The following is a 25869-nucleotide window of genomic DNA, read 5'->3' on the forward strand; positions in this document are numbered from 1 at the left end:
ACACTCAAAATAAATAGTGTAAAAAAAGGTCCTCCTTCAATATATGCACACCACAAAAGCACTCAAAGGGTTACAGAATAGGTTGAGTGACTTCTTGAAAAATGGCAAAAGTGATGGTCCAAATGAGTGTCAGCAGATCGGAGCACGATGAACCTTTCTTTCGTTTTTCTGAGTTGGTGATTTGCTTCGGTATGCCGCCTAACCAGGGCTGCGAATACCTAGTCTCGGGGTTTTTTTTATTTATTTATTTGCGTTTAAGGACCACTTAACTCAAGAGTCATTCGGGTCCGTAGTCTCGGGGTGGGGCTGCCACCTTGCAGCTTCCGGGACCCAGCTGCGGTTTTCTCTCGACACCGTAACGGGGGCTTTTGTCTCGAAGCCTAACGGTACAGCTACACCCTCCGAAGAGGATGGAACCCCCCTTACCCTGTCAGAATACTACCAAAGTTCCCACCGGGGTTAGTTACCCGATCTCTCCAATGGTTACTAGTATTTTTATGCAACTGTTAACGGTGTAAGAAAGAAAGCGACGCCTTCCGCTGTTATGTGCAACGACAGGGAAGGTAACCTGTTGACAGATAAGACAGCGGTAGCGGCCAGCTAGAAGGAGCACTTTCAACAGCTGTTGAACGGTGAGATGCGAGAGGGAGTCGTCGAGGACAGGATGAACGTTGAGGACGATGGAATAGCTGTGGACCCGCCTACGTTGGAGGACGTGGAAAAAGCCGTAAAGGAGCTCAAGAACGCGAAATCCGCGGGAACGGACGGACTTCCGGCCGAACTTTTCAAGCACGAGAGCGCGGATGATCGAGATTCTGCACCAAATCGTCCAGCGAATTTGGTGCGAAGAACAGCTTCCGACCGACTGGTTAGACGGGCTCACACCCCAATCTACAAGAAAGGGCAAAAACTCGATTGTGCCAACTTTCGAGGCATCACAATCCTCAACTCAGCCTACAAAGTACTATCCCGAATCCTGTGGAGCAAGCTGAGACCGTTGACCGAGACCTTTGTCGGCGAATACCAGTGCGGTTTTCGAGCGGGTCGGTCAACGACGGACCAGATGTTCACTCTGCGACAAATCCTCGACAAGTTCCGGGAGTACAACCTGCAAACACACCATTTGTTCATCGATTTCAAAGCGGCGTACGATTCAGCCAAAAGAAACGAACTTTGGAAAATTATACTAGAACACGGCTTTCCGGCGAAGCTAATAAGACTGATTCGTGCAACGCTCGACGGAGCAAAATCAAGCGTGCGAATAGCTAACGAGACATCTGCAGCTTTCGTTACGTTGGATGGATTGAAGCAGGGCGATGCTCTCTCGAACTTACTGTTCATCATAGTGCTGCTCGAAGGGCAGTCGTGCATAGAAATGGAACACTCATCACTAAATCGTACATGCTGCTTGGATACGCTGACGACATCGACATCATTGGTATCGACCGTCGTTCAGTGGAGGAGGCGTTCGTCCCTTTCAAGCGGGAAGCTGCGAAGATCGGACTGACCATCAACACTGCCAAGACCAAGTATCTGGTTGCTGACAAAGCGCGTGGCAGTGAAGGTGATGGTGTTTCGGAGGTGGAAATAGATGGAGAAAGATATGAGGTGGTGGATGAGTTTGTACATACTTGGTACACTTGTGACGTGAGACAACGATGTGAGTTGCGAAGTGAAACGGCGGATTAGTGCTGCAAACAGGGCCTTTTACGGTCTTCGTAGCCAGCTAAGGTCCCGCAGCCTAAGGACGCCTACGAAAATCACGCTGTGCAGGACCTTGATACTCCCTGTAGCTCTTTACGGTCACGAGTCGTGGAAACTAAAGGAGGCTGACCAGAGAGCACTTGGGGTCTTCGAGCGGAGAATCCTGCGTTCTATCTTTGGCGGCAAGCAAGTAGGAGACCGGTGGCGCAGGCGAATGAACTTCGAGCTGTACCAAGACTACAAACATGGTGATATCGTAAAAGTCATCAAGCACGACAGGCTAAAGTGGGCTGGACATGTAGCCAGAATGTCGGACGAGCGGGCAGCTAAAACGATATTCAGCAGCGAACCTGGACGGGGTCGTCGGCATCGTGGAAGGCCTCGTACGCGTTGGCTGTGTGCAGTCGACGAAGATGCAAGAGCGGCCAAAATTGTGGGCGACTGGAGATCGAGCATCCTGGAAATCTTCGATTAGTTCAGCGTTGGGTCGATAGACCTGTTGCTGATAAAGTAAAGTAAGTATCATCAGGGACGGAATAATCGCAAAAAAAAAAATGTTTGGCTTGCGAACTTTTCACCCGCGAATGAGAGAGGAAGCGAAACACGCGAAAGTAAATCGCTCCCGAACTTCTCGCAGAAAATCAAACTGTTGATGATTTTTTTTTGTATTTCCTTGTTAGCACCACTTATAATTAATTATATCGTTTGGTTTACAGACATTGCCCATCTACAAACAGTTACAGGTCATTTTCCGACGTGTGTAGTAGTAAAATAGTTGTTCCGCCGAATAATAGACTTATCCAGTTTGAAATGGCCGCTAGGTGGCCAATGGTGTTAGAAATGACAGCTTCCATGTATTTGAATATGGGAGCTCAGGAAAACTAAATTTTTAAGCAATAAAATGATTATTTATGATAAAAGTATTGATTGATTAGGTGCACAAAATGTGTCTAGAATATTATTAAAATAAAAACTGTTCGAAAAATTTGCAATTGAGATAAGTACACCATTCGATTCAGCAAGAATTTTGGGCACCAAAAATATATAGTTTTCATATGTTAAGTGTTTTATTTTAGAAGAAAATTAACAAAAAGTATGAAAATCGAGACATTTAGTATGGGAGCTGTCAAATCTCTCACCATCAAAAAGCAGCGTTGAGCTTTCGCTGGATTTGTCTATCAAGATGATGATTTTTTTTAGCTTCCTTTTACCAATCTTTCGTGCGCGAGAGAGGAGAGCCAAGTTCCTTTCGGATTTTTTTTTCTCTTGATGGGCGTTCAAAGATTTTCTTATGATGATGACTCTGGGTATCACGAAATCATGAATAAAATTATTCACGAATTCATGAATCGAAAATCATGATTTTTCGCACACTTTTTTTCTTGTAACCCTAACGAGTTATAAGCGATTTGAAGAACTCGTTTGATTTTTTCATCAGCTTTAACGATTTAGCGACCCTCAAACCTTAATCAATTTAGCTCAAAATTGGCACAGGAATTGTCTAAGGAATCGGGCAGAAGTTATCCCGATCCAATATCCGATATTTTTTTGTCATCCTACTATCCAGTAACCCTAACAAAACCCGTTTCAATTCCATTTACTAGGCAGAAAAGACTTAATATTCCTGCGCCGTCGATGAAAAGTGTTCGGCTTGACTTTTGGTAAAATATCTGGACTTGCAGTTAACTGTTCGGAAATACCTGGGGCCTCTTGCCTCAACTGACTCCACAACCACCATAACACGACAGACAAAGTGAAAAAGCTATCAAGATACCGATTTTGTTGGTACATTTTCATTCCCGCTGATGAATTAAATAATATAACAGTTTTGTTTCTGTTTTCATTATTCAGGTAACAACATATTTCAGACAACTGAGTTTTATAGCTGACCGAGAAAATCGAGGAGTTTGTGAAAGTAAAGCTTCTAATGGATCATTTTTAACAAAATATTTGGATGGGTAAGTTAAGATCTGCCATATCTCTTATCGCAATGATCATTCATTTATAATCCGAATAAAATAAAATAACAGTTCTCAAAACATTACTATGCTGCTGTGATTGTGTTTTTCTACATTTTATCCGCGTACCTACTATTTATTTCTTTTTTTCAATGGTTTAGAATTACAGAGCGGAATCATTAATATGAATTTCGCTACTTCGAAAGTCCGCTAATTCGAATCCTCGCTGATTCGAACGTACCACTCAAACCAGTGTTTACATTTGGACTCCATTGTTCGTAAATTTTCGATTTTAGCTTTTGGGGTCATTCATTGGTGTGCCTGCGTGCTGGAGTGATCCAGACGTCGGTGAAATCCGTGCTCGCCGGAGGTTAATTTGGGTGCAATTAGTGCGCGAATTTGTGATCGGCCACGGGCCACAGCCAACAGCAGAAGGAAAAAAACAATACACAGGCGCCCGCCTTTGAAAGAACGTCGTCGTCGTCGTCCCTCGACCACGTTGATCGTGGTGTACGGCAGTAGTGTAGTGTGGTAGAAAACGAACACAAGTGCGCGGCACGGAAAACGCGGAGTTTTTTGAAAACGGAGAAAATTTTTGAGTATTATTTTAAATTGAGAGGGGCGGCTCGAATCCAGAGGAGTTCGAGTGTTCGCAGTTCAATTCGAATGAGCGGATCGACTCTGTATTCAGATAAAAGGACCTTTAGACTTATTTATATGATTCACTCTGTATAGGGCAGGGGTGACCAAAGTATGGCCCGCGAGGTGATATTTTGTGGCCCGCGGTCCCATTTTGAATGATCATGTAAAATGGCACGTTGACCACTTGTAAAGTGATTTTATACTTTTTCAAAATTAAGGTTTATTTCTTGACTTTTTTTTGATAAGGTCCTATAAACAAAAGTAAACATTGAGTGTATCCCGCTTACTCCGATGGACTTTGACATAAGGTGTGAAAGGGATACACTCAATGTTTACATTTGTTTATAGGACCTTATCAAAAAAAAGTCAAGATTTTAAACTTTACCTTTGAAATTGCAACAACGAAGTAGCAGCTACTAGAGAGCCTGGAGCTTATTAGAGAACGGACATCTTTAAATACTGAAACTGGCACCACTACATGCACATCAGTCAAAATAGCTTGCAGCACTGCAATTGTCAAAGCACCTGCGTGACTCTTTTCAGATTCTATTTTGATCAGTCAATTGAACCAAAACAAACTGAGTTTAAACATAGTTTATGGTTGGTGTAAATCTAAAATAAGATGCTGCGTTTGCAAAAATTTCAAAAAAAAAAATTCCACGAAGTTATTAGCGCCCGAAACTGACCATTTTTGAGCGGCATTAACACGCAACGACATAATGAGTTTACGAATCAAATCAAAATTAAAATTGAAAAAGAAAATTTAAATTGTTTTGTTTTCAATTTGTGTTTTGCACATTTTCGAATTAAATATAAATCACCCTAATTACAATACTTCCCATCGATTGAACGCCAACTGATTTTTTTTTCTGCTGGATTGGTACATCCGTTTGACAGTTCTCGTGCTTCGATTGATACTTTTGTTTTGAGATGGCCGTTCTCTCATAAACTCCAGGCTCTCTAACAGCTACGGGTAGACACCAATGCTATGCTATAGGGACGTGGCGTTACATCGTGCTGCCACCTGGTTTTTTTAAGCGCAAGAGTGTAAAAGTGCTGAGTCATCGTCTAAAAATAGACGGCGTCCTATCTCGCCCAGCAAAATGAAGTCGATAAAGTAGTCGGTTTCGATGAGCAAAAGTGGAAAATGTGGTCTAAAAATAGCGACGCCATCCCCCTATGCTATTAAGGTTTATTTTAAACTTTTATACGCTAATCTTTTTTAATTTTTGTTAATAAAAAAAAATTATCAATATTTGATCAATATTTTGATCCCTACTTTAAGATACAAATAATTTGTTAAAATTTTATAATTAAAACAATTTCACACGTTTCAATGTGAGCGGAACTAGTAAATATCGGCAAAACTTTCATCAAGCATTTTTGAAAATATTGAAAAAACGTTCAAGTTTGACTTAGGAGCAATTCCAGCTCAAATCAGGAATTTTTCTGGTACTTTTGTACCCGACCCTCTCCGATTTCAATGAAACTTTGTAGACATGTTATCCTAGGCCTATATAAGTCATTTTTGTGTATATGGAGGCAATTGTACTCTAAAATGACATTTGAGAAGGGCGTAAGTTATTTAGATATTTTTGTATTCTGTAATTTAAAAATGACTGTATCTCGAAGGCGTTGCTTCGTACACGCAAAGATATTCCGGTGACCATTGGATGCTCACTCGCCTTAACCTATTCGATGTTCAAATCTCCGAACATCAGATGTTCAAAGCGTTTAAAAAATCACGAACACAGCCACGCTCTCGATCATACGATATACTTTTTGTCTTAGTATGCGTTATTTTTGCGTTCCGCCACTGCCAAGCGAAAAAACTCTTCTTCATCCTTTTTAAAATAGCCGACTCTTCTTGTTGAACCAGCTTGACGTTTCACATTTTTCTCGTTGTTATTTTTCCTACTCGCATCGGTCGGTCGGGATTTAAGGAGTTCCGCGGGATCACCGGAACTATCGTAGCTCAGCTAAGCCAAAAGTGGTTCCTGTTCTCCATGTGTATGGATTTGCCGTGTGCCAAGTTGTGAGATTTAAAGCACAGAGTAAGTAAGTGTTTAAAGTGCTTGCTGTCAAACGAAAGGTACGCGTGAAGAAGATTTATAATCTGAGCGGAACTGTCAAGCAGGTTCCGGGTAGGTCATTTGTCCACATTATTCTGGAGTACAGGAACGAACCAGTAAAAGTGTGGTATTTTGAAGTGAAGTTTGTGAAAATTGTTGTCTCAACTCAACTGTGCAAGTGAAAAAATAATGTTTTGAAGCAAAATTGCTTTTGATGTTCTATTTCCGCAGCCGGCGGGGTGCATTTTTAAGCTGCGGGTTGCACGGATGACCACTTCACGTACACTTGGGTATGATGGTCAACCTGTCGGAAGAGTTGTTGACGCACATTACCGGCCTGAAGCAACAGAACCGATGAAAACACGTCCCGGAAGATTACCGCTCTGACGAACAAGTGTATGTGTCCAAGTTTAATGAGTGTAATTTGAAAAATAACTTCTTTTTATCAACAGGCCAATTGCATTTTGCGCCGGCGAACCTGTTCCACCTGCATGGATAACAAAATCAGTCGCCATGTTGCGCCATGAAAGGCAACCCGAGCTACGAGTTGGTGCGGAGGTGCTGAACGACACCAAGGCCGCGAGCGTCATTCTAATGTGCGAAGCGATCGGGGATTGCCCCGGCCAGGTGTCGCCAGACTTGCACAAAGTGTGCGATTACAACAGCAACAAGGTCAAGGACCTGCAAGAGGTGCTGTTCGAAATGCACTTTGACGAGCGCTCCGTTTTCCCTTAAATCGCGACGAAGGTAACTCCTGCCAGTCCCTAGTGAAGCTGATTCGCCCAAGCAGTTGACCCTCCACGACCGGATGAACATCAAGTCTCAATCCTCCGTGCGGCAAATCCGCTCAGCTGTCGGGATCACCGCTCGCGCAACCCCTCGTTCCGAGCGCGGATCGCGACGACGTAACTTTAACAGCCGATCGCAAACGGGACCGGCCGGATTCCTTCCGTCGGAATCCGGACTTAGGAGAACGAAATTAAACCGAGTTGCAGATCACCATCGACCGTTTCAAGGAGGGGCCGAAGGTGGGTTTGGAGTACTTGATGGAGTTGAATGCACCAGATTGAGGCGAGCCTAGCTATACCACTGCGTGCTGTGCGGAAACTAGATTCGATCTTGAGGTGTTCACGATCACGAGCTGCATCCCCGGGGCATATTCTTGGTAAGATTGCATGTATTTTCCCCGATTAAACTTTAATGACATTACTGATTTTCAGCATGAACTCGGAGCCGAACATTTCTACTCGCGACGACTGGACCTGATTCGTATCGAGCAAGTTCGTTTTACCGACGTCGAAGCCCTTTTGCCGTCGACAGTCTCCTCACTTCCGCCGAGTGAATGCAAGTCCAGTTCGCAGCCGATCTATCACCGCTTTCGCAGTCCTTCACCGAGGCGTCGCTCTAGAAGCCTATTCAGAATTCGCCGTCCTGGCCGGCAACGATCATCGCTGCGCTCCAACTAACGATTGCGGCACAGCCGTCGGATCACCGCTCATGCAAACCTTCCCGAGCGCGGTATGCATTGTCGCACCTTCAACAGCTACGATCACGAACCTAGCCGGACGGATCCATGCTGGGGTCCGGGTTTGGCTAAAAGCATGCTTACGACGATTGGCCCAGACGAACTACGAGCACATGAAATAGCGTGTGGGCGTGCGTGTGTGTTGCTGGTCCGTCGAGGCAAACCCCAGCGCCCTCAGGAAGTTCAAGTCGTCGCCGGTTCCCCGAATACCGAAGCTAGGGTCCTCGATCCTGATTCTGATCCTGCGTGATCTGAAACTGCCGCCAACAGGCTCGTGACTCGTGGTGTCGTAGGGATGACCAAACAACTGAGAAACACTTTAAAAGGTTGAGTAACTTTTTATAAAATCAAAAGAAATTGTTGTATTAATTTATAACGAATAAAAAAAAGGTGCTGTGTGTTTTTCGATAACTTATTTTCTCTCTTGGGAGAAATATTTATCGAAACCGCCAATTTGTTCTGTTAAACCAAAAAATCGCAATTCGCAATTCGCAATTTTCAGTGTAAGAACGGGCCTTGACCGATCTTATGCACCAGGTTCCCGACGAACACGCACTGCCCTTACACCTACATCTCACCCTTGCTCTGAGTCAGTACGAGCAGCACGCTAGAACACGCTTTGAGTGTTCGTGCCAGGCATGCACACCTTCTTTTCCGGTTACGCATTTTAACTCGGCCGGGGGTGGTACATTACGTAGGGTTTGATGTAAGTGTAAGCGCCTAACGATTAATAGTGTGCCTATCAACGTTCATTAAAGCAAAAACTGTTTTATGTTTAGTTTGAATTCAAAAACTAATTGTTATTTACTGTGTATTGTTTTCTCCTTCTCCTTTCCTAGTGTTGAGTCGCGTTTATCTGTTGCTATTTCTTCTGTCGCGGTGTTTTGTTACAATGTTTTGAACCTAAGCATGTTATTCAAAAGTTTACCAAAAGTACAATAGTAATATTTGCGTTAATCCTTCAATCATTCTATAAATTGAGTAAGGGCTTGAACCTCACTTGTTAGAAGAAAAGGGTGAAGGTTGAAAACAATAGTATAAGCTTGATGTGGTAGATCTAGAAATAGGCAATAGTTAATAAATAGAGGTAACAAACAAGCTTAGATTATTGTTATGATGGACTAGATAAAAAATTAATCAAATAAATAAATAAAGAAGTAAATCAACAAAGAATAGGCAAATGATAAATAGACTTGGTATTACTAGTACATTAGGGGAAGGTTTATTTTAAAGAAAACACACAGTTTGTTAAAGCAGCATTATTTGGAGAAAAAAAAGAGTGCAAGCATTGAGAGATACGAGAATCAAGAGTTAATAAATCAAAACCAAAATGGTAAACAGAAGAATTAGTGAAGAAGTACGAATCAGTAGAGCAAAATAAAAACAGGAGATAGATGGTAGCTGGAAATGGAAAGGAGAGAAACCCCGTTCTGCGACGTTCAGGTACATCCACAGCAGTTGACTCAACATACTGCGAATCAAAACAATACCGTCTACGATCACAAATTACTTCCCTTTCCCACATTGTCGCGCCCCTTTCTTTTAGCCGTCTCGACTCTGACCCGCGGTGGTCAAAGGTTAACGATCCGTTTCCACAGGCCACCAGCTAGGTCATCATGAAAACCAAGCCAACGTGGAGGTAAGAAAATAGGACACTCGCAAGGAACCAGAGCTATACTGTTCTGATCAAGATAATTCGGATGATCTAACAGAACTACGGATGTAGTTAGTTGCGCTCCTTCGAGGATGTTCCTTACGTGGACGTCAACCGAAGAGCACGCAACAAGGTCAATGCCATTGCATGCTCTTAGGTATCAATCCTTGGCCTGCAATTTGTTCTGTTAAACCAAAAAATAAACTAATTCGATCGTGATTTTATGGTAAATTGATTTAGTTTGAATTTTGGTTTAACGGCAACAGAAATGGTCTGTTTTGGTAAATATTCTCTGGTGATATTTGGTTTGCGTCCTGGGGTATCGAATAAATCCACCTGTTGGCAAACAGCGGAACTAATCTGAATGATGCAACGAACAGTGGCGCCGCCAGTGGTGAATAGGGGAAACATCAAAAAATGTGCGTGCGATGGCACGCACACATTGAAACGAGCTGTCAAATTGCCAAAAAGCATTTTGAACATCGGATGGTCAACGCGCTTTGAACATCAAATGCGCATGATCGTTTATGACCATCCAATGTTCAAGAATTTTGTGCCAATGGTCAGAAAATTCGCATTGGCGGTTTTGCGTGTACCAAAAAGTGGTCAAAGACAAACTTGTAGGAAATTGGACGGGCTTTCTGAAAAAAATACACTGAAAGAAAAATACACGCCACTTCTATGGGATTTTTCTATTTTTATGTTTAAAAGTTAAATTTTAAGATGAAGTCACGATTTTTTTCGTTCAAAATTTTTGAGGAAATAGCCTTAGATGTTTCAAAAAGACTCTACACCCAAACGAAAAATATATCTCAAAATCTGCAACAGTGGATTTGAGGCAGAAAATGTTATATTTTATAACATTTTTTGCAGCAAGCCCATAGATCATTTTTGCCAGCGTGTGAACACGTCAGCGATCTGCAGTTCTCACCAACACATAGAATGCTGGCGCGTCCCCGAGCAACACTCTAGAGAGAACATTATGTTCGCGCTCTGTCCCTCACCATTCATCAAGCGTCCATGGCGCGGTGGTAGCGTGTCGGATCAGCAACCTAGAAGTTGATGGTTCAATCCTCGTTCTGTTAAGATTTTTTTTCTGCAATACAATCAATCTGCCGTCGGTAATGTCGATAATTGTCGGTAACGGGCAAAAATGTCATACCCCTATATCGCAAAAAATGCATGAGGACAGTTTTCATGCAGATTCTGATATACTTTCATGCCGCCATGTATCACAATCATGCGACCGCCGGTTGGGTGTAGAAAAATGCAGGATGGTATGTCTCTCCTAAAAAATAATCATTTACTAAAACTGTTTTTTGGAAAAGTGGTCTAAACGTAAAAATTTTCAAAAACCGACAGTGGGAATCGATTCTCCAGACAATTTTACATAAAAGTCTCCATATTGACCATTGTCCTAAGTCCAATCCTTGCGAAGTTACAGCGGTTTTAAAAATACAAATGTTGAAAAAACAGCTTTTTTGGTGGTTTTTGGCATTTTCTATATGACAGACTTGTTTTTCCAGTCTCGAAAATATTTTTACCGGAAAGCTCGTCCAATTTCCCATATGTTTGACTTTGACAGCTTTTCAATTGGATGCATGGGCTTACAGATATAAGCTTAATTACATTGCTCATAACTGAAAACAGAATATTTTTTCAGTGTGGTAGAAATCTGGATAGTAAACAGCCCGTACTTATCGAAACTTCAAACCATTCAATAGCGATGTATGGGACCATAAACCAAGTCGAATGCAACCGGTTCGATCAAAATCGGTTCAGCCAGTGCTGAGAAAACTTGGCAACAATTTTTGACACACACACACACACACACACACACACACACACACACACACAGACATTTGTTCAGTTTTCGATTCTGAGTCGATATGTATACATGAAGGTGGGTCTTCGAGCTTTTGATAAAAAGTTCATTTAACTCAACGTCAGGAGCGTACGAAATCTAGAAAAGTTCGACCGAATTCGAGAGATTCTGGCTTTGTATGTGGGAAAAATCGACGTCCTGGTACTGGGGGAAACATGGCTCACCGATGGGATTACCGGATGCTGTGCTCTTGATGGATTCAAAGGTGTTTTTTCGTGCTGAAACGGCTCACTAGGGGGAGGTCTTGCTGTCTACGTAAGAGATACTTTGGTCTACGAGGAGTTGCTGAATGAGAAGGACAACGGATTTCATCACCTGTACCTGCGTTTGAAGCTCAGTGGGGAGTCGTTCGTTATCCATGCCGTCTACCGACCACCGTCCTATAGTACAACTGTCTTTCTTCAAAAGTTGGAGTCCTGGCTAGTCGATGCAAATGTCCAAAAGGTTTTAGTTGGTGACGTAAATATTACTGCTAACCGGATAGAGTCAGGAGAAACCCAGACTTACGTTAACTTACTGAATTGTTATAACTTCTCAGTAACCAACACAACACATCACCCAAGTAGCACTCATAACTTGTCGACTGTTGAATAATAGTTAGACAATTGTTTTTGATAAACATACGAGAAAAATTCTGAACATAACTGAAATAACAGTTTGTTTCACTGCTTGTATAACTGACATATGTAACAATCGTGTTTTGTGACACAAAAGTGTTAAAACACAGTCAACTTCACTCTATTCCAACCTTAAAACACAACATAGGGAAAGTTCTCATATATTTGTGAGATTTAGCACTCGCTCCATACTCCATCCAATTTGCTGATTTACACTGTTTAAACAACTTATTTTGGAACACCTTCGATAGAAACTTGCTTGCTCACTTCCGTTTGAGGTATTTATCACTTGATTTCAGTTGAAAACACTTTTTATGAGCTGTAATTAAACGTCAAAATGCTGATATGCCAAGATGCTGTTCCCTCATCTGCAATGTTTTCCTCCAAACCAGTTTGTTGTATAAGAACAATATTACACTGTTTGTTTCACTGCTTATCTAACATTGTCATGTGACGGCATCTTCTGAAGAATGGGCGTGGGCAACCATTCTATAAATAACCTAGGTTTTCTCGCTTTGTTACACAAATGTTATCGGAGAATAGGTTATATAACTGATAATCAACAAACATATTCAACTTGACATTGCGTGTTGTTAGGTGGTGTAAATTTGTACGTGAGGTATTTAGAGTTTCAATAATGTTTATTTTTCGATGATTGCAATAATTTTAATTGTTGACCGATTATTTATAAACATATCGTTGGTAAAAGCTACACAAAATATCAACTTACGGAGTTCATGATAGAGAAAACAACAAATTAAAATCACACCGATTTTCAATGTTACTCCGTTCTACGGTAATCGAAATGACAGTTAAAACGGTTTGTTATAACAAAGTTATATAGTGGAGTTATAAAAACTGACCTGAAACAAACTTATATAACTTATTTCCCAATGACAGCCTTTTTTAGAGTTAAGTTGTATAGCTCACTGCTGTATAACAAAGCTGACAGTAGCCTTCTTACACCCAACTGGCAGTCGCATGATTTTGATACATGGCGGCATGAAAGTATATCAGAATCTGCATGAAAACTGTCCTCATGCATTTTTTGCGATATCGGGGTATGACATTTTTGCCCGTTACCGACAATTATCGACATTACCGACGGCTTTTTGGTTGTATTTCACAAAAAAACACTTAGCAGAACGAGGATTGAACCACCAACTTCTTGGTTATTGATCCGACACGCTACCACCACGCCATGGACGCTTGATGAAAAGTGAGTGAAAGAGCACCAACATATGCTTCTCTTTGGAGTGTTGCTCGGGGACGGGCCAGCATTATATGTGTTGGTGAGAACTGCAGATCGCTGACATGTTTACACGCGGGCAAAAATGATCTACGGGCTTACTGCAGAAAATGTTATAAAATGTGACATTTTCTGCAACAAATCCAATGTTGCAGATTTTGAGATATATTTTTCCTTTGGGTGTATTGACGTTTAGGCCAGCTTTTTTACTATGAAGCCCCGTGGAGAGATGCGGAAGCGCGCCTGGACCTGCCGTGGAGATAACAACAAATCGTCGAAGTCATCGGATCGAATCTTGGGAAAGACGAAGTTCATCAAAAAAGGAAAATCTAAAAGTTCGCCATGAAGAGAGGGTTTCACAAGAATCACAGATAGCGCGAAAGGATTGTTTTTTTTTTATGCAATTTCAATTTTTTTTCTAAAAAAATCGGACAGAAACAAGCGTACCAAAATAGCCAGAGATACTATTCTTATTGGCTTCGTCGTTGATTGAAATTCTAATAAGTTTACATGTAAGTTGGGTAACGGTTAGACAACTGTTTTCAAACAATCTTTCCTTTTCAGTGTGCGCTTTGATTTGACAGCACAGCCGTTATCCACGCCCCTTTTTTTCGTTGAATCTCTTGTTAGCTAGCACAGTGTTGTCAAATACATTTGTACAACTTACTGTGATAACTTGCATCTTATTCTGGCAAGTTATACAACAGAAAAAAAAGTGCGCTTTTTCCAATGCATAGGAGTTGTAGAACAAGTTGTGGTAACGAGGCCGATCGGTTATAATACATTATTGGCACTACACTCAAACCCCGATGGTTTGACACCAACTGTTGTCAAACGAACGGGGTCACTTTTTAGTTTGACACCCCTTTTACATGGAGTTCACACACACTACCAAACGTTTGTTTTGAAAGTGTGCGTGAGCGCCGTGTAAAAAGTGACAGTTCGTCACTTTTTAGTTTGACTTTCACCAACCAACGGGGTACAAACTAAAAAAGTGTCAAACGAAAAAGTGACCAACCACCGGGGGTTGAGTGTATTGGCATAGTTAAAAACACTCCCGGCTCCCGGGAAATTTCCAAATTCAACTCTCGATTCTCGGGAAACTGAAAATCTCCAGAATCGTCACCTTCTAATTTTTGTACTTTAATTTTTTAAATGTAGTATCGTAAACCTTGCTAACAGTCAAAGGATATCAATAGTGATTTATATACTCAATTTGCTCAGAAACATTTCTCAAAAAAGAATTCATCAAAATAATGATCTGAATATCAAAAACATTGCGAATTTTTGGAAAGGGGTGTGCAATTTTATCAGAAAATCTCCCAAATTTCCATAAAGGTTTTATATTTTTTTTCTCTTATTTTCAATCACGCAATTCAGGAAAAATGTTCCTTGCATCATTTCCCATAAGAAATGATATGATCTGAATCATAAATCATGTCCATGTAGACTTATAACAATACTAAATTGAAGTAGACGAAATTTCTCCTCATAGGAGAAAAGTTCAAAAAATTCAAATTAGGATAACTTTGATTTTCCCAACCAAAGATTTTAGTTCGCCCTACAAATGAACGGGGATGTTCCACACTTTCATATGTATATAGGGGAAATGGGGGTAAGACGGCCACCCTAAGGGAGAAGTCTCATAAAATATACACAACAGATTATTTTGATCTCAAATTACGTATATATTGTTCTACTACTAGTCCATTATAGAAATGACATAAATTAGTTGGTCTAAAACCCAATTTTCAATACTTTTCAGCAATTTTATAAAAATGATTGAAATCGTATAGATATGAGATACGCGGGGTAAGACGGCCACCCATGTGGGGTAAGAAGGTCAGTGCTATAAATTAACTTAATAACTTTGCTAAATCCACCCAAATACCTACATGATTGATTGGTCTCGCGTGACAGTTCCACGTAAACAGGAGAGGAGGCAAAATTTGCACCATGTTGCCACATTTCATGCGAACTATTTAAGCTAACAGATAGCCTCAGAAAAATTCAGTGCCTTACGAGGTTTCGACAAAAGCGGATCCACGGTGGTAATTTTATTGCTCACACACACACACGCACACATTGAAAGACACAGTTTGTGCACTAAATTGGGAGGAATTCTGTTATTATGAAGATTGTAAGGACGGTCACCGGACCAGAATGATTTGGGGCAATGGGCTTGGGACCACATTTATAGGATATTGGCCACACCCGGAGTGGCCAGTGCCCTCGGGAAGGTTCTACCACAGACAACAGACGTAGCGGCTAGAACAAAATAATTTGATAATCTTGTGTAAAAACATGGCTGCCGCATCCTGCTAATCTACTAGCGCCATCTGTTAGCCTATTGCCACTCTCTAAAGCAGCCATGATGGTTTTATGAGAAGGTGTGTTTGAAAATGCATCACCCAGAAATATTTAAAAAATATATTATTTCAATTTTTCGAAAAAAAAATTAAAAAGGTAAAGATTATGTTTTTATGCTATAGTAAATCTACTTTAATTATTAATTAACACGATTTACGAGCACATGGAAGTTTTTTTTTTTCATTTAATTATCGATATAAGAAAAAAAAGTCTAGTCTGATGCTTTTTTAAACACAGCAACCAAGGCTGCGCTTGAGGCTGTCAAATTCTTGCTGGTTGTGTTTATAAACAAAACCAACAGAGGTGAGCGAAAAGGAGGAGGAGACCCGGTGGAAATCGGGAGGATGGGCAAGCGTTTCTTGGAGGATAAAAGATCCGGAACCAGAAACGAAACAATCCGGAACAAGAGCTATTATCACGGCCAAGATTATCTCCGGAACCGACAAACCAGCTACCACGATCATTTCAACGCTCACCTCCAAGACTTCTTCAACGCCATCGAAACCCACCCCACTTTCAAGTGCCGCCACTTCCGGCGAACCCTCGTCGCCATACCAAAGGCCTGAATCTTGAATGTTCTCCCCGGCACGTCAGATTCCACCACCGCCACACCCCCCCCCCCTTCCCCTTTGCTGACAAGGAACACAAATAAAATCAAAATCGGGTGCGGGGGGAGTGTGGCAGCTTCCGTTGCGTTGACACCGGGCGACCGTTTTTTCCGAGGGGATCTTGATTGGAACGTCGGTCGTTTGCACACCTCCTGTATAACGACGCCGTACTCCAATCGGCAATCCGTCGGAGCTAAAATCGGTTCAGGAACCAGGTTGGCCACTTTGGTTGCCTCACATTTGTCAAGCAGCTGCAAGCGCGAGAGATTTTACTGAAATCGGCTGAAATCAACTTTTCATCCAGAACAAACGATTACAAACGTTGAAAACCAACAAAATGAAAAATGACAGTAGGCGGAAAGCGATTTTTTGATAGCGGGCAATGTGTCAGGGCATAGCGACTGCAGCGCCACAAACGGATTGCCACAACTAAAAAATCTGTAGCAATGATTTACACAAGGGAAGAATCGAGCCCAAACGTCTGTTGTCTGTGGTTCTACCGAGTGGACATTAATCGAACCATACGACTTGGGCCAATATGGGTATCAAAATTCATGGTTTTTTAAACTGGCAATGAAAATGGCCTTTTTGACTGGATTGGCCACACCCGGAGTGGCCAGTGCCCTCGGGAAGGTTCTACCGGGGGGACATTAATCGAACCATACGACTTGGGCCAATATGGGTATCAAAATTCATGGTTTTTGAAACTGGTAATGGAAATGGGCATTTTGACTGGATTGGCCACACCCGGAGTGGCCAGTGCCCTCGGGAAGGTTCTACCGGGGGAACTTAAACGAACCATACGACTTGGGGCAATATGGGTATCAAAATTCATGGTTATTGAAACTGGTAATGAAAATGGCCATTTTGACCGGATTGGCCACACCCGGAGTGGCCAGTGCCCTCGGGAAGGTTCTACCGGGGGGACATTAATCGAACCATACGACTTGGGGCAATATAGGTATCAAAATTCATGGTTTTTAAAACTGATAATGAAAATGGCCATTTTGACTGGATTGGCCACACCCGGAGTGGCCAGTGCCCTCGGGAAGGTTCTACCGAGGGGACATTATTCGAACCATACGACTTGGGGCAATATAGGTATCAAAATTCATGGTTATTGAAACTGGTAATGAAAATGGGCATTTTGACTGGATTGGCCACACCCGGAGTGGCCAGTGCCCTCGGGAAGGTTCTACCGGGGGGACATTAATCGAACCATACGACTTGGGCCAATATGGGTATCAAAATTCATGGTTTTTTAAACTGGTAATGAAAATGGCCATTTTGACTGGATTGGCCACACCCGGAGTGGCCAGTGCCCTCGGGAAGGTTCTACCGGGGGGACATTAATCGAACCATACGACTTGGGCCCACGAGGTGGTCACTCCAAATATATTGCATTTATTTCATAAGTTAATCCGTATGTGCATCCATATTTACGTGCATACACCATTCCTCTATGAATTTTATTTCAGTGTTCACAGCTGTCATCGCAAACGCGAGCACTGTTTACAAACAAAAAAAAATCAATCTGTCTCTATTACATTTGCCGGCCGGGCGATTCGCTGGCGCTCTATTATCATCCGGCAATTTCATGGGCCAGCAGCTTCGTCGTGGTAAATCCGGATTTTCCATTGTTTTGTTGTGCGTGTTTGGACTCAGTAAGGCACCAGCAATCGAGATGGTGGTAACCCAGGAGGACAAGTCGATCGAGCTGCTGGACGTGGACCCTCAGGAGACGGAGGACGACGGGGCGGTGGTGGTGCTGGCCTGGTTGATCCAGAGAAACTCAAGCCGGGCGATTTGGTGGGCGTAAACAAGGACTCGTACCTCATCCTGGAGACACTTCCGGCCGACCGAGTAGTATTCGGACATTGGCGGGTTGGACAGGCAAATCCAGAAATTGATTGAGGCCGTCGTGCTGCCGACGACGCACAAGGACAAGTTCAAGAACCTAAGAATTCATCCACCGAAGTCGACCTACCTGAAGCTGGCCGGCCAGTAGCTGGTGCAGATGTTCATCGGAGACGGTGCCAAGCTCGTCTGGGACGCGTCCGCACTGACCAAGGAAAAGTCACCGGTGGTTTAATTTCTTTTTATTTGTGAAATCAGTTTTTTTTTGTATTGTTAGATATGATGAAAAAAAAACGATATTGACCGCCCCTCCTCTCCCTTCTCCCCCCATGCGACAACTCGTTGGGTTGCGAACAGGTGCGCGTACTTTTTCAACTTGCTATTCGGCCCCACGATGAACGTAAAGATCCGTTCCTGCTTCAACCACTTTGTTATCTCTCGATCCCAGTTGTCCACCAAACTGCTCGGAGTCACGATCAGAACCCGCTTCACAACCGGCTGCCCGTAAGGTCCCTGATTCTTCAAGGTGTAGATCAACGCCAACGTCTTCCCCAGTCCCATCTCGTCGGCCAAAATCGCTCCAAACTGTTCCGAGTCTTCGCGTTTAATTCCCAAAACCCTTCCCGCTGGTGAGGCCGCAAATGCTTACCCGAGCATGGGTAAATAACAAGGGAAATGCGTAATAATACCTTTCTCTGGTATCAATACCAAATTTTGGTATTCCTGGACCCTTTAAAATTTGTCTTAAGGATTATGCAAGAGCAAAATGTGCTATCATACCAATTAAAGGTATTGTGTTGATATTGCAAAATCGCAGAATTTGTCAATGGTCGAACACCACATATTGGTATTCTTTTGGTATTACAGTGTTTTATCAAATTCCTCTGAAACTATGGGTAAATTTTGACCAATTTTGACAAAATAATTAATTTTGCGCTAAAATGATGTCTCAAAGCGAATGCTTTCATTGAAAACCGGAAATTTCAAACTTGATTTTAAACATTTTGATATACCCCCTAAAGAAATGACTTGAAATTGTGGAAAATTTTCTAAGTCAGGATGGCACATTTTGGTATTATTTTGGTATTAAAGTGTTTTATCAAATTCCTCTGAAACTATGGGAAAATGTTGACCAATTTTGACAAAATAATTAATTTTGCGCTAAAATGATGTCTCAAAGCGAATGCTTGCATTGAAAACCAGAAATTTCAAACTTGATTACAAACAATTTTGATATACCCCCTAAAGAAATGACTTGACATTGTGGAAAAATTTCTAAGTCAGGATGCCACATTTTGGTATTATTTTGGTATTAAAAGGTTTCATCAAATTCCTCTGAAACTATGGGAAAATGTTGACCAATTTTGACAAAATAATTAATTTTGCGCTAAAATGATGTCTCAAAGCGAATGCTTGCATTGAAAACCAGAAATTTCAAACTTGATTACAAACAATTTTGATATACCCCCTAAAGAAATGACTTGCAGGGTTGTTACGGACGGCGCGGATCGCGCGGATGGCGCGGATGGCGCGTATCGCGCGGATCTGGCGCGGATTTGCTGGCTAATTTTGTTCAGGCGCGGATTTCGCGCGGATAGCAATTTTGATAAATAAAATAATTGAGCATTTCTTTCAAGTTACAAAGGAAAATATTATTAGCAATTAAATAAATTCAATCTTTTTCGTTGAGTGCAAAAACATCAATTTCTAAGAAGTTGTTAATGAAGAATATTTTCTTCTGAAAATTGTTGATTGTTTTTTTCTTAATACGAAACTTTGAAATAATCTTCAAGGAGCGTTTATTTTTAAAAATGTATTGAGATTGCTTATATAAATTTAACATAACATTACAACTCATTATTTTTTAAACATTTGCTTACCCGGTTTAAATATTTTTATTATTATTCACAGGATACATTTAATTTTTATCTTCTAAATCATATTTTAATCTTTTTCCAAAGATATAAATGTACATAAATGATTCTTAGGGAATGTTCCGGATTGGATTTAACCCTTAGATCTATTTTTTTAGTATTTTGTTTAATATAGCAAAAATAAATATTAAAAGATCATGTTCATGACAATTTTATTAAAATCAATATAACAAAATTAGAAAAATTACAGATTTTAAAAATTGGAAGCTATAAAACTTTTCAAGATTTTTTAAGTTTTTTCAATCTATAATTTAAATGTTGAAATTTCTGGTTTATTGAAAAATTATAAGATTCTGTTGCCACTCTGATTCAGGTAGAATTTGTTGGCTCTCAATAATCACAACATGACGAAATACACTTAGCAATCGACTAAAATGTCGGTCTAAAGGGGAATTGTAATTTTAAATAAAAAAAAAGAAATCTGAAAAAAATCATAATTTGAAATTTGCCAAAACATACAGACTCAAAAACGCAAAAAGAAATACGAAATTTACGAGAAAAACTTACATTGAATTTTTTTTTGAACTGGTAAATTTTTATTTTTTTTAAGAAAGTTCTTAAATTTTTTAATTATTAAATTATTAAATTATTAAATTATTAAATTATTAAATTATTAAATTATTAAATTATTAAATTATTAAATTATTAAATTATTAAAATTATTAAATTATTAAATTATTAAATTATTAAATTATTAAATTATTAAATTATTAAATTATTAAATTATTAAATTATTAAATTATTAAATTATTAAATTCTTAAATTCTTAAATTCTTAAATTATTAAATTATTAAATTATTAAATTATTAAATTATTAAATTATTAAATTATTAAATTATTAAATTATTAAATTATTAAATTATTAAATTATTAAATTATTAAATTATTAAATTATTAAATTATTAAATTATTAAATTATTAAATTATTAAATTATTAAATTATTAAATTATTAAATTATTAAATTATTAAATTATTAAATTATTAAATTATTAAATTATTAAATTATTAAATTATTAAATTATTAAATTATTAAATTATTAAATTATTAAATTATTAAATTATTAAATTATTAAATTATTAAATTATTAAATTATTAAATTATTAAATTATTAAATTATTAAATTATTAAATTATTAAATTATTAAATTATTAAATTATTAAATTATTAAATTATTAAATTATTAAATTATTAAATTATTAAATTATTAAATTATTAAATTATTAAATTATTAAATTATTAAATTATTAAATTATTAAATTATTAAATTATTAAATTATTAAATTATTAAATTATTAAATTATTAAATTATTAAATTATTCAATTATTCAATTATTCAATTATTCAATTATTCAATTATTCAATTATTCAATTATTCAATTATTCAATTATTAAATTATTAAATTATTCAATTATTCAATTATTAAATTATTAAATTATTAAATTATTAAATTATTAAATTACTAAATTCTTAAATATCACATTTTTGCCATTTTCTTAGTATGGATTGTTTTCGGAGTCATATTTTAGTTTAGAGAATTTAGAGAAGAAAATAATAGAAATTTCGTGCTTCGATTTTCCGGAGTAAAATTTAGGCGAGAATTATCGAGTACAATATCAATTTATTTTAAAATTTTGCGATTTTTATATTTTATGTTTTTTTTAAATTTTTAAATGCTTGAATTTAAAATTTAATTTTTTTCCTGAATTTGTTTTCAAAGAAACGATATTTAAAGTGTTACAACAACTGCTATTAATCTTTCAGAAATGGCGAAAAAGGTTCCACTTGGTGCAGGTGGGATTTGAATCCACAACTGATCAACGGTACTGATCCAAATGCTTTCTGAGTTATTCTTTTTCGTTTAAAAAATGAGTCATTATGTTACTCTAATTTATTTTTTTTTCATATGGCGCGAATTTCGCGCGGATTGGTTTTTGGTTCGGCGCGGATCTGGCGCGGATTTTTTTTCAACTTCTCCGTAACAACCCTGGACTTGACATTGTGGAAAAATTTCTAAGTCAGGATGCCACATTTTGGTATTATTTTGGTATTAAAAGGTTTCATCAAATTCCTCTGAAACTATGGGATTTTTTTTATAAATTTTGATGAGATAATTAATTTTGCGTTAAAATGACTTGAAACCCAAAAATGTTAAAGCTGATTTTCATTTTTTTTATATATATCCACTAAGATTTTTTTTTAAACGTTGAAATTTCTCTAAGTTGGGATAACCAAATACTTTGAAAAAACGAGTTAATCGACAGATTATAGAATTTTGGTGAATTTCAATCCAGTTTCATTTTAATAACACTTATTTTTCAATCTTGTTATTTTTTAGAATCTTCAAGAACTTCAAGCACAGGCCGTTCATCAATGACAAATGCATTCAATGTGGTGAAGAATATCACTAAGAACAACATGGAATCATCAGGTGAGTAGATTTGGCTGTTGCATATGGATCATTTCCGTTTTTTCACTAACTGCAACTGCTGCACTAAAAATGGTATGAAAATACCAAATTTAGGTATTTCTTGTGCAAATACCAGCGACCAAAATGTGCTCTTGGTTGCCCAGTAATAAATGGTAAAATACCATGAAATCAAACCAAAATCATGTTTGTGGAAGACCACAGGAATACCAAAATCTGATTTTCCAAGGGCGCGGGAATACCTAAAAATAAAACCATGGCAATACCAAGTTTTGGTATTCAAGCAATGTTTAAAAATCCAGAAGACCTCAACTTGGTATTGAAATGATTTTATTTTGAGGTATTATTTTACCCTTGGAATAACATGGTTTGGTATTGTTGTGCCCTTCCACATACAAGACTTTGGTATGATTTCATGGTATTTTACCATCTATTACTGGGCAACCAAGGGCACATTTTGGTCCCTGTTATTTGCCCAAGTAATACCAAAATTTGGTATTCCCGTGTTATTTACCCCTGCTCGGGTAGCCACGCAGTACGGAACGCAACCCTTTGTTATACTTCCACTGATCGAACGAAGGCTCCCGCATCATCAATGGAACAAAGTCCTCCGCAATCGCTTCCTCCCCACAGTCCCAACCAGCTCGACACCACAATCGGACTCCCGGCGCACATCGACTCCGCCGGCGGCCTAAACCCTCCTCTCGCCTCGAATCGAAAACCCCTTTTCACCGGCACATCATTCTCCTTGGCCACCTCCCCATCAATCCGGTCCACCAGTTCAACCTCCTTGCTCAACCGCGAACCCTCCTCCAGCTCCTCCCCCTTCACCAACCCAGAGCCCCCAATCACCTTGCCGTCCTCGTCGCCCAACGTGACGCTATTCCCGCCCACGATGGTCAACGTTCCGTCGCCCTCCCACGTTTTGTGCTTTTTGGTCGTTATTTTGCCCCAGCACACTTGCGTCGTCGTTGGTTCTGCGGGGGTGTGCAACGCTGCCGGCTTTCTGACTGCGACGGCTCGGGCTTCCAACACGCGGGCATGGTTCTCCGAGCTGGTGAGCAGCTCCAGCATGCCCGGGTCCGGTTGGGCTTGCGGTAACGGCTGCGGTCGGATAGTGATGGTGGTGGAAGTTCGACCGGCAGGGACCGCTTCATCGACGGTCCTGCCGTCATCACCCGCATTTGCTTCTTTAGTAGAAGTGCTGACGTTTCTGGTCCCGCTGTCCCAATCTTCGTAGGGCACCGGAAATCCTGAAGGTGACAAAATATACCTCAAGCTGGATTGGAGCGGTGACAGTTTGTAAATGAAGGAAACAAACAAGTGACAGTTCTGAACTGTCACTATCCACACTGAGCAAAATTCAATTCCGAATATCGTGCAGATAAATAATATTTACGCTTGTATTTACGATATTTAGGGTATTTTAACCATTAGTGGACCCCCTAGTAGAGCCGAAGCACATTTTTCACAAATTTTCAATATTTTAAGCACTTTTTCATAACCCTTTGTACAAAACAATGAAAACTGAAGTCTTTTGAACAATTTTGACTATTTGTTTCATCAGTTATTTGTTTTTGAGCAGAAAAATAGCCAATTGAAAAAAAAGTTTTTTTTGCCTGTTGTGGACCCCCTTTTCCTATAGTGGACCCGGGTCCATAATCCGATTGTGGACCCGGGTCCACTATAGGCAAACTGTTATTTTTATACCAAATTTAACCGATATTTGATGTTTTGATGCATGGTGTAGGTCTAATGATAGATATAATGAATAAAAGATGGATTTTGCTCACTTTTCATCATAAACAAATATTTTTTGTTAACAAATTTGGCTTTAAACAACAAAAAAAACAAACAGACATTTAAACACATTTATTTCCGAAAAAGATCAGAGAAAACATAAAAATAATTTAAAAAAAGTAATATTGATGCAAATTTTTCCATATTAATTACATAAATGGTTGACCGAAACTGAACAATAGAATTGTTTACAGTTGCTGATAAAACCACGCATGTTTATTGGAAGAAAATGTTTTGTTATTGATTTATTATTATAAAATATCATTTCAAACTGCAATTATGGTGCTTCAGTTAAGTACAATTAACTATAGTTTTGATTAATTATACATTCTTACGGCTTCAGCATTATTGGTACTTTTAACATGAAAACAGCTATATTTATACTCATAATTGAAAAAATATGCGTTTAGGTTGATAACAACAAGCATTTATTGTATGTTTTAGAGAAACTTTTGCTTGAATACACAGTTTTCATCATTTTTGAAGGTTTAATTAACAGGGGTCCACTTTTGGAAAAGTTTGGATTTTCGTTGTCCTATATTGGACCCCCATAATTTTTGCTAGAAAATTGCATTTCTTCGCTTTATTTTAGTAAATATCCTTAAACTTACATTACTTCGACTTGCTGAAGTTAAATAATCAGTCAAAAAATGATTGGATGGTTAATTCAATCATAAAATATACATGCAGTTTTGTTGTGAAAATGCTAGTGGCCATGGCCGATTTCAGATGTCGAACTCAAAACACTTATTTTGGTGAATAGGACAATTCAATGTCAGTCAACATTGTTCTAAATGATGCTGAACATGCCAAATAAAAGATTTGTAGACAAAAACACGCTTGAAATTGTGATTTTATTGAATTTTCCATTAAAAACCCTTCAGAGGGTCCACTATAGGAAAGGGGTCCACTAATGGATAACGTACCCTACGACATATTTACGGAAGTAAATCCAATGCGCTACGGATCAACCATGTGCCCAACCCCGTGCTTGGGCCAATATGGATATCAAAATTCATGTTTTTTAAACTGGTAATGAAAATGGCCATTATGACTGGATTGGCCACACCCGGAGTGGCCAGTGCCCTCGGGAAGGTTCTACCGGGGGGACATTAATCGAACCATACGACTTGGGCCAATATGGGTATCAAAATTCATGGTTTTTTAAACTGGTAATGAAAATGGCCATTTTGACTGGATTGGCCACACCCGGAGTGGCCAGTGCCCTCGGGAAGGTTCTACCGGGGGGACATTAATCGAACTATTCGACTTGGGCCAAAATGGGTATCAAAATTCATGGTTTTTGAAACTGATAATGAAAATGGCCATTTTGACTGGATAGGCCACACCCGGAGTGGCCAGTGCCCTCGGGAAGGTTCTACCGGGGGGACATTAATCGAACCATACGACTTGGGGCAATATGGGTATCAAAATTCATGGTTTTTGAAACTGGTAATGAAAATGACAATTTTGACCGGATTGGCCACACCCGTAGTGGCCAAACCATGAATTTTGATACCCATATTGCCCTAAGTCGTATGGTTCGATTAATGTCCCCCCGGTAGA

The 25869-nt window shown here is 39.4% G+C and overlaps 2 protein-coding genes across 2 annotated transcripts in view; one reads left to right on the forward strand and one right to left on the reverse strand.

The window, feature by feature from the left end:
* Positions 1-664: 664 nt before the first annotated feature.
* Positions 665-25869, forward strand: part of LOC120424058 (PP2C-like domain-containing protein CG9801) — a 36809-nt gene continuing 11604 nt past the window's right edge. The window contains exons 1-4 of the mRNA XM_052706973.1: positions 665-1397; positions 1457-1619; positions 3453-3489; positions 3556-3662. Coding sequence (XP_052562933.1) covers positions 665-1397; positions 1457-1619; positions 3453-3489; positions 3556-3662 — 1040 coding nt within the window. The remainder of the gene's footprint in view (positions 1398-1456; positions 1620-3452; positions 3490-3555; positions 3663-25869) is intronic.
* On the reverse strand, positions 22765-24374 carry LOC128093065 (DNA repair and recombination protein RAD54B-like). Its single transcript, XM_052708610.1, has one exon. It carries the CDS (start codon positions 23575-23577, stop codon positions 23059-23061), a length of 519 nt encoding a protein of 172 aa, XP_052564570.1. The 5' UTR covers positions 23578-24374; the 3' UTR covers positions 22765-23058.

This window comes from Culex pipiens, chromosome 2, assembly GCF_016801865.2.
Source record: "Culex pipiens pallens isolate TS chromosome 2, TS_CPP_V2, whole genome shotgun sequence".
NCBI classification, from domain to species: Eukaryota; Metazoa; Arthropoda; class Insecta; order Diptera; family Culicidae; genus Culex; species Culex pipiens.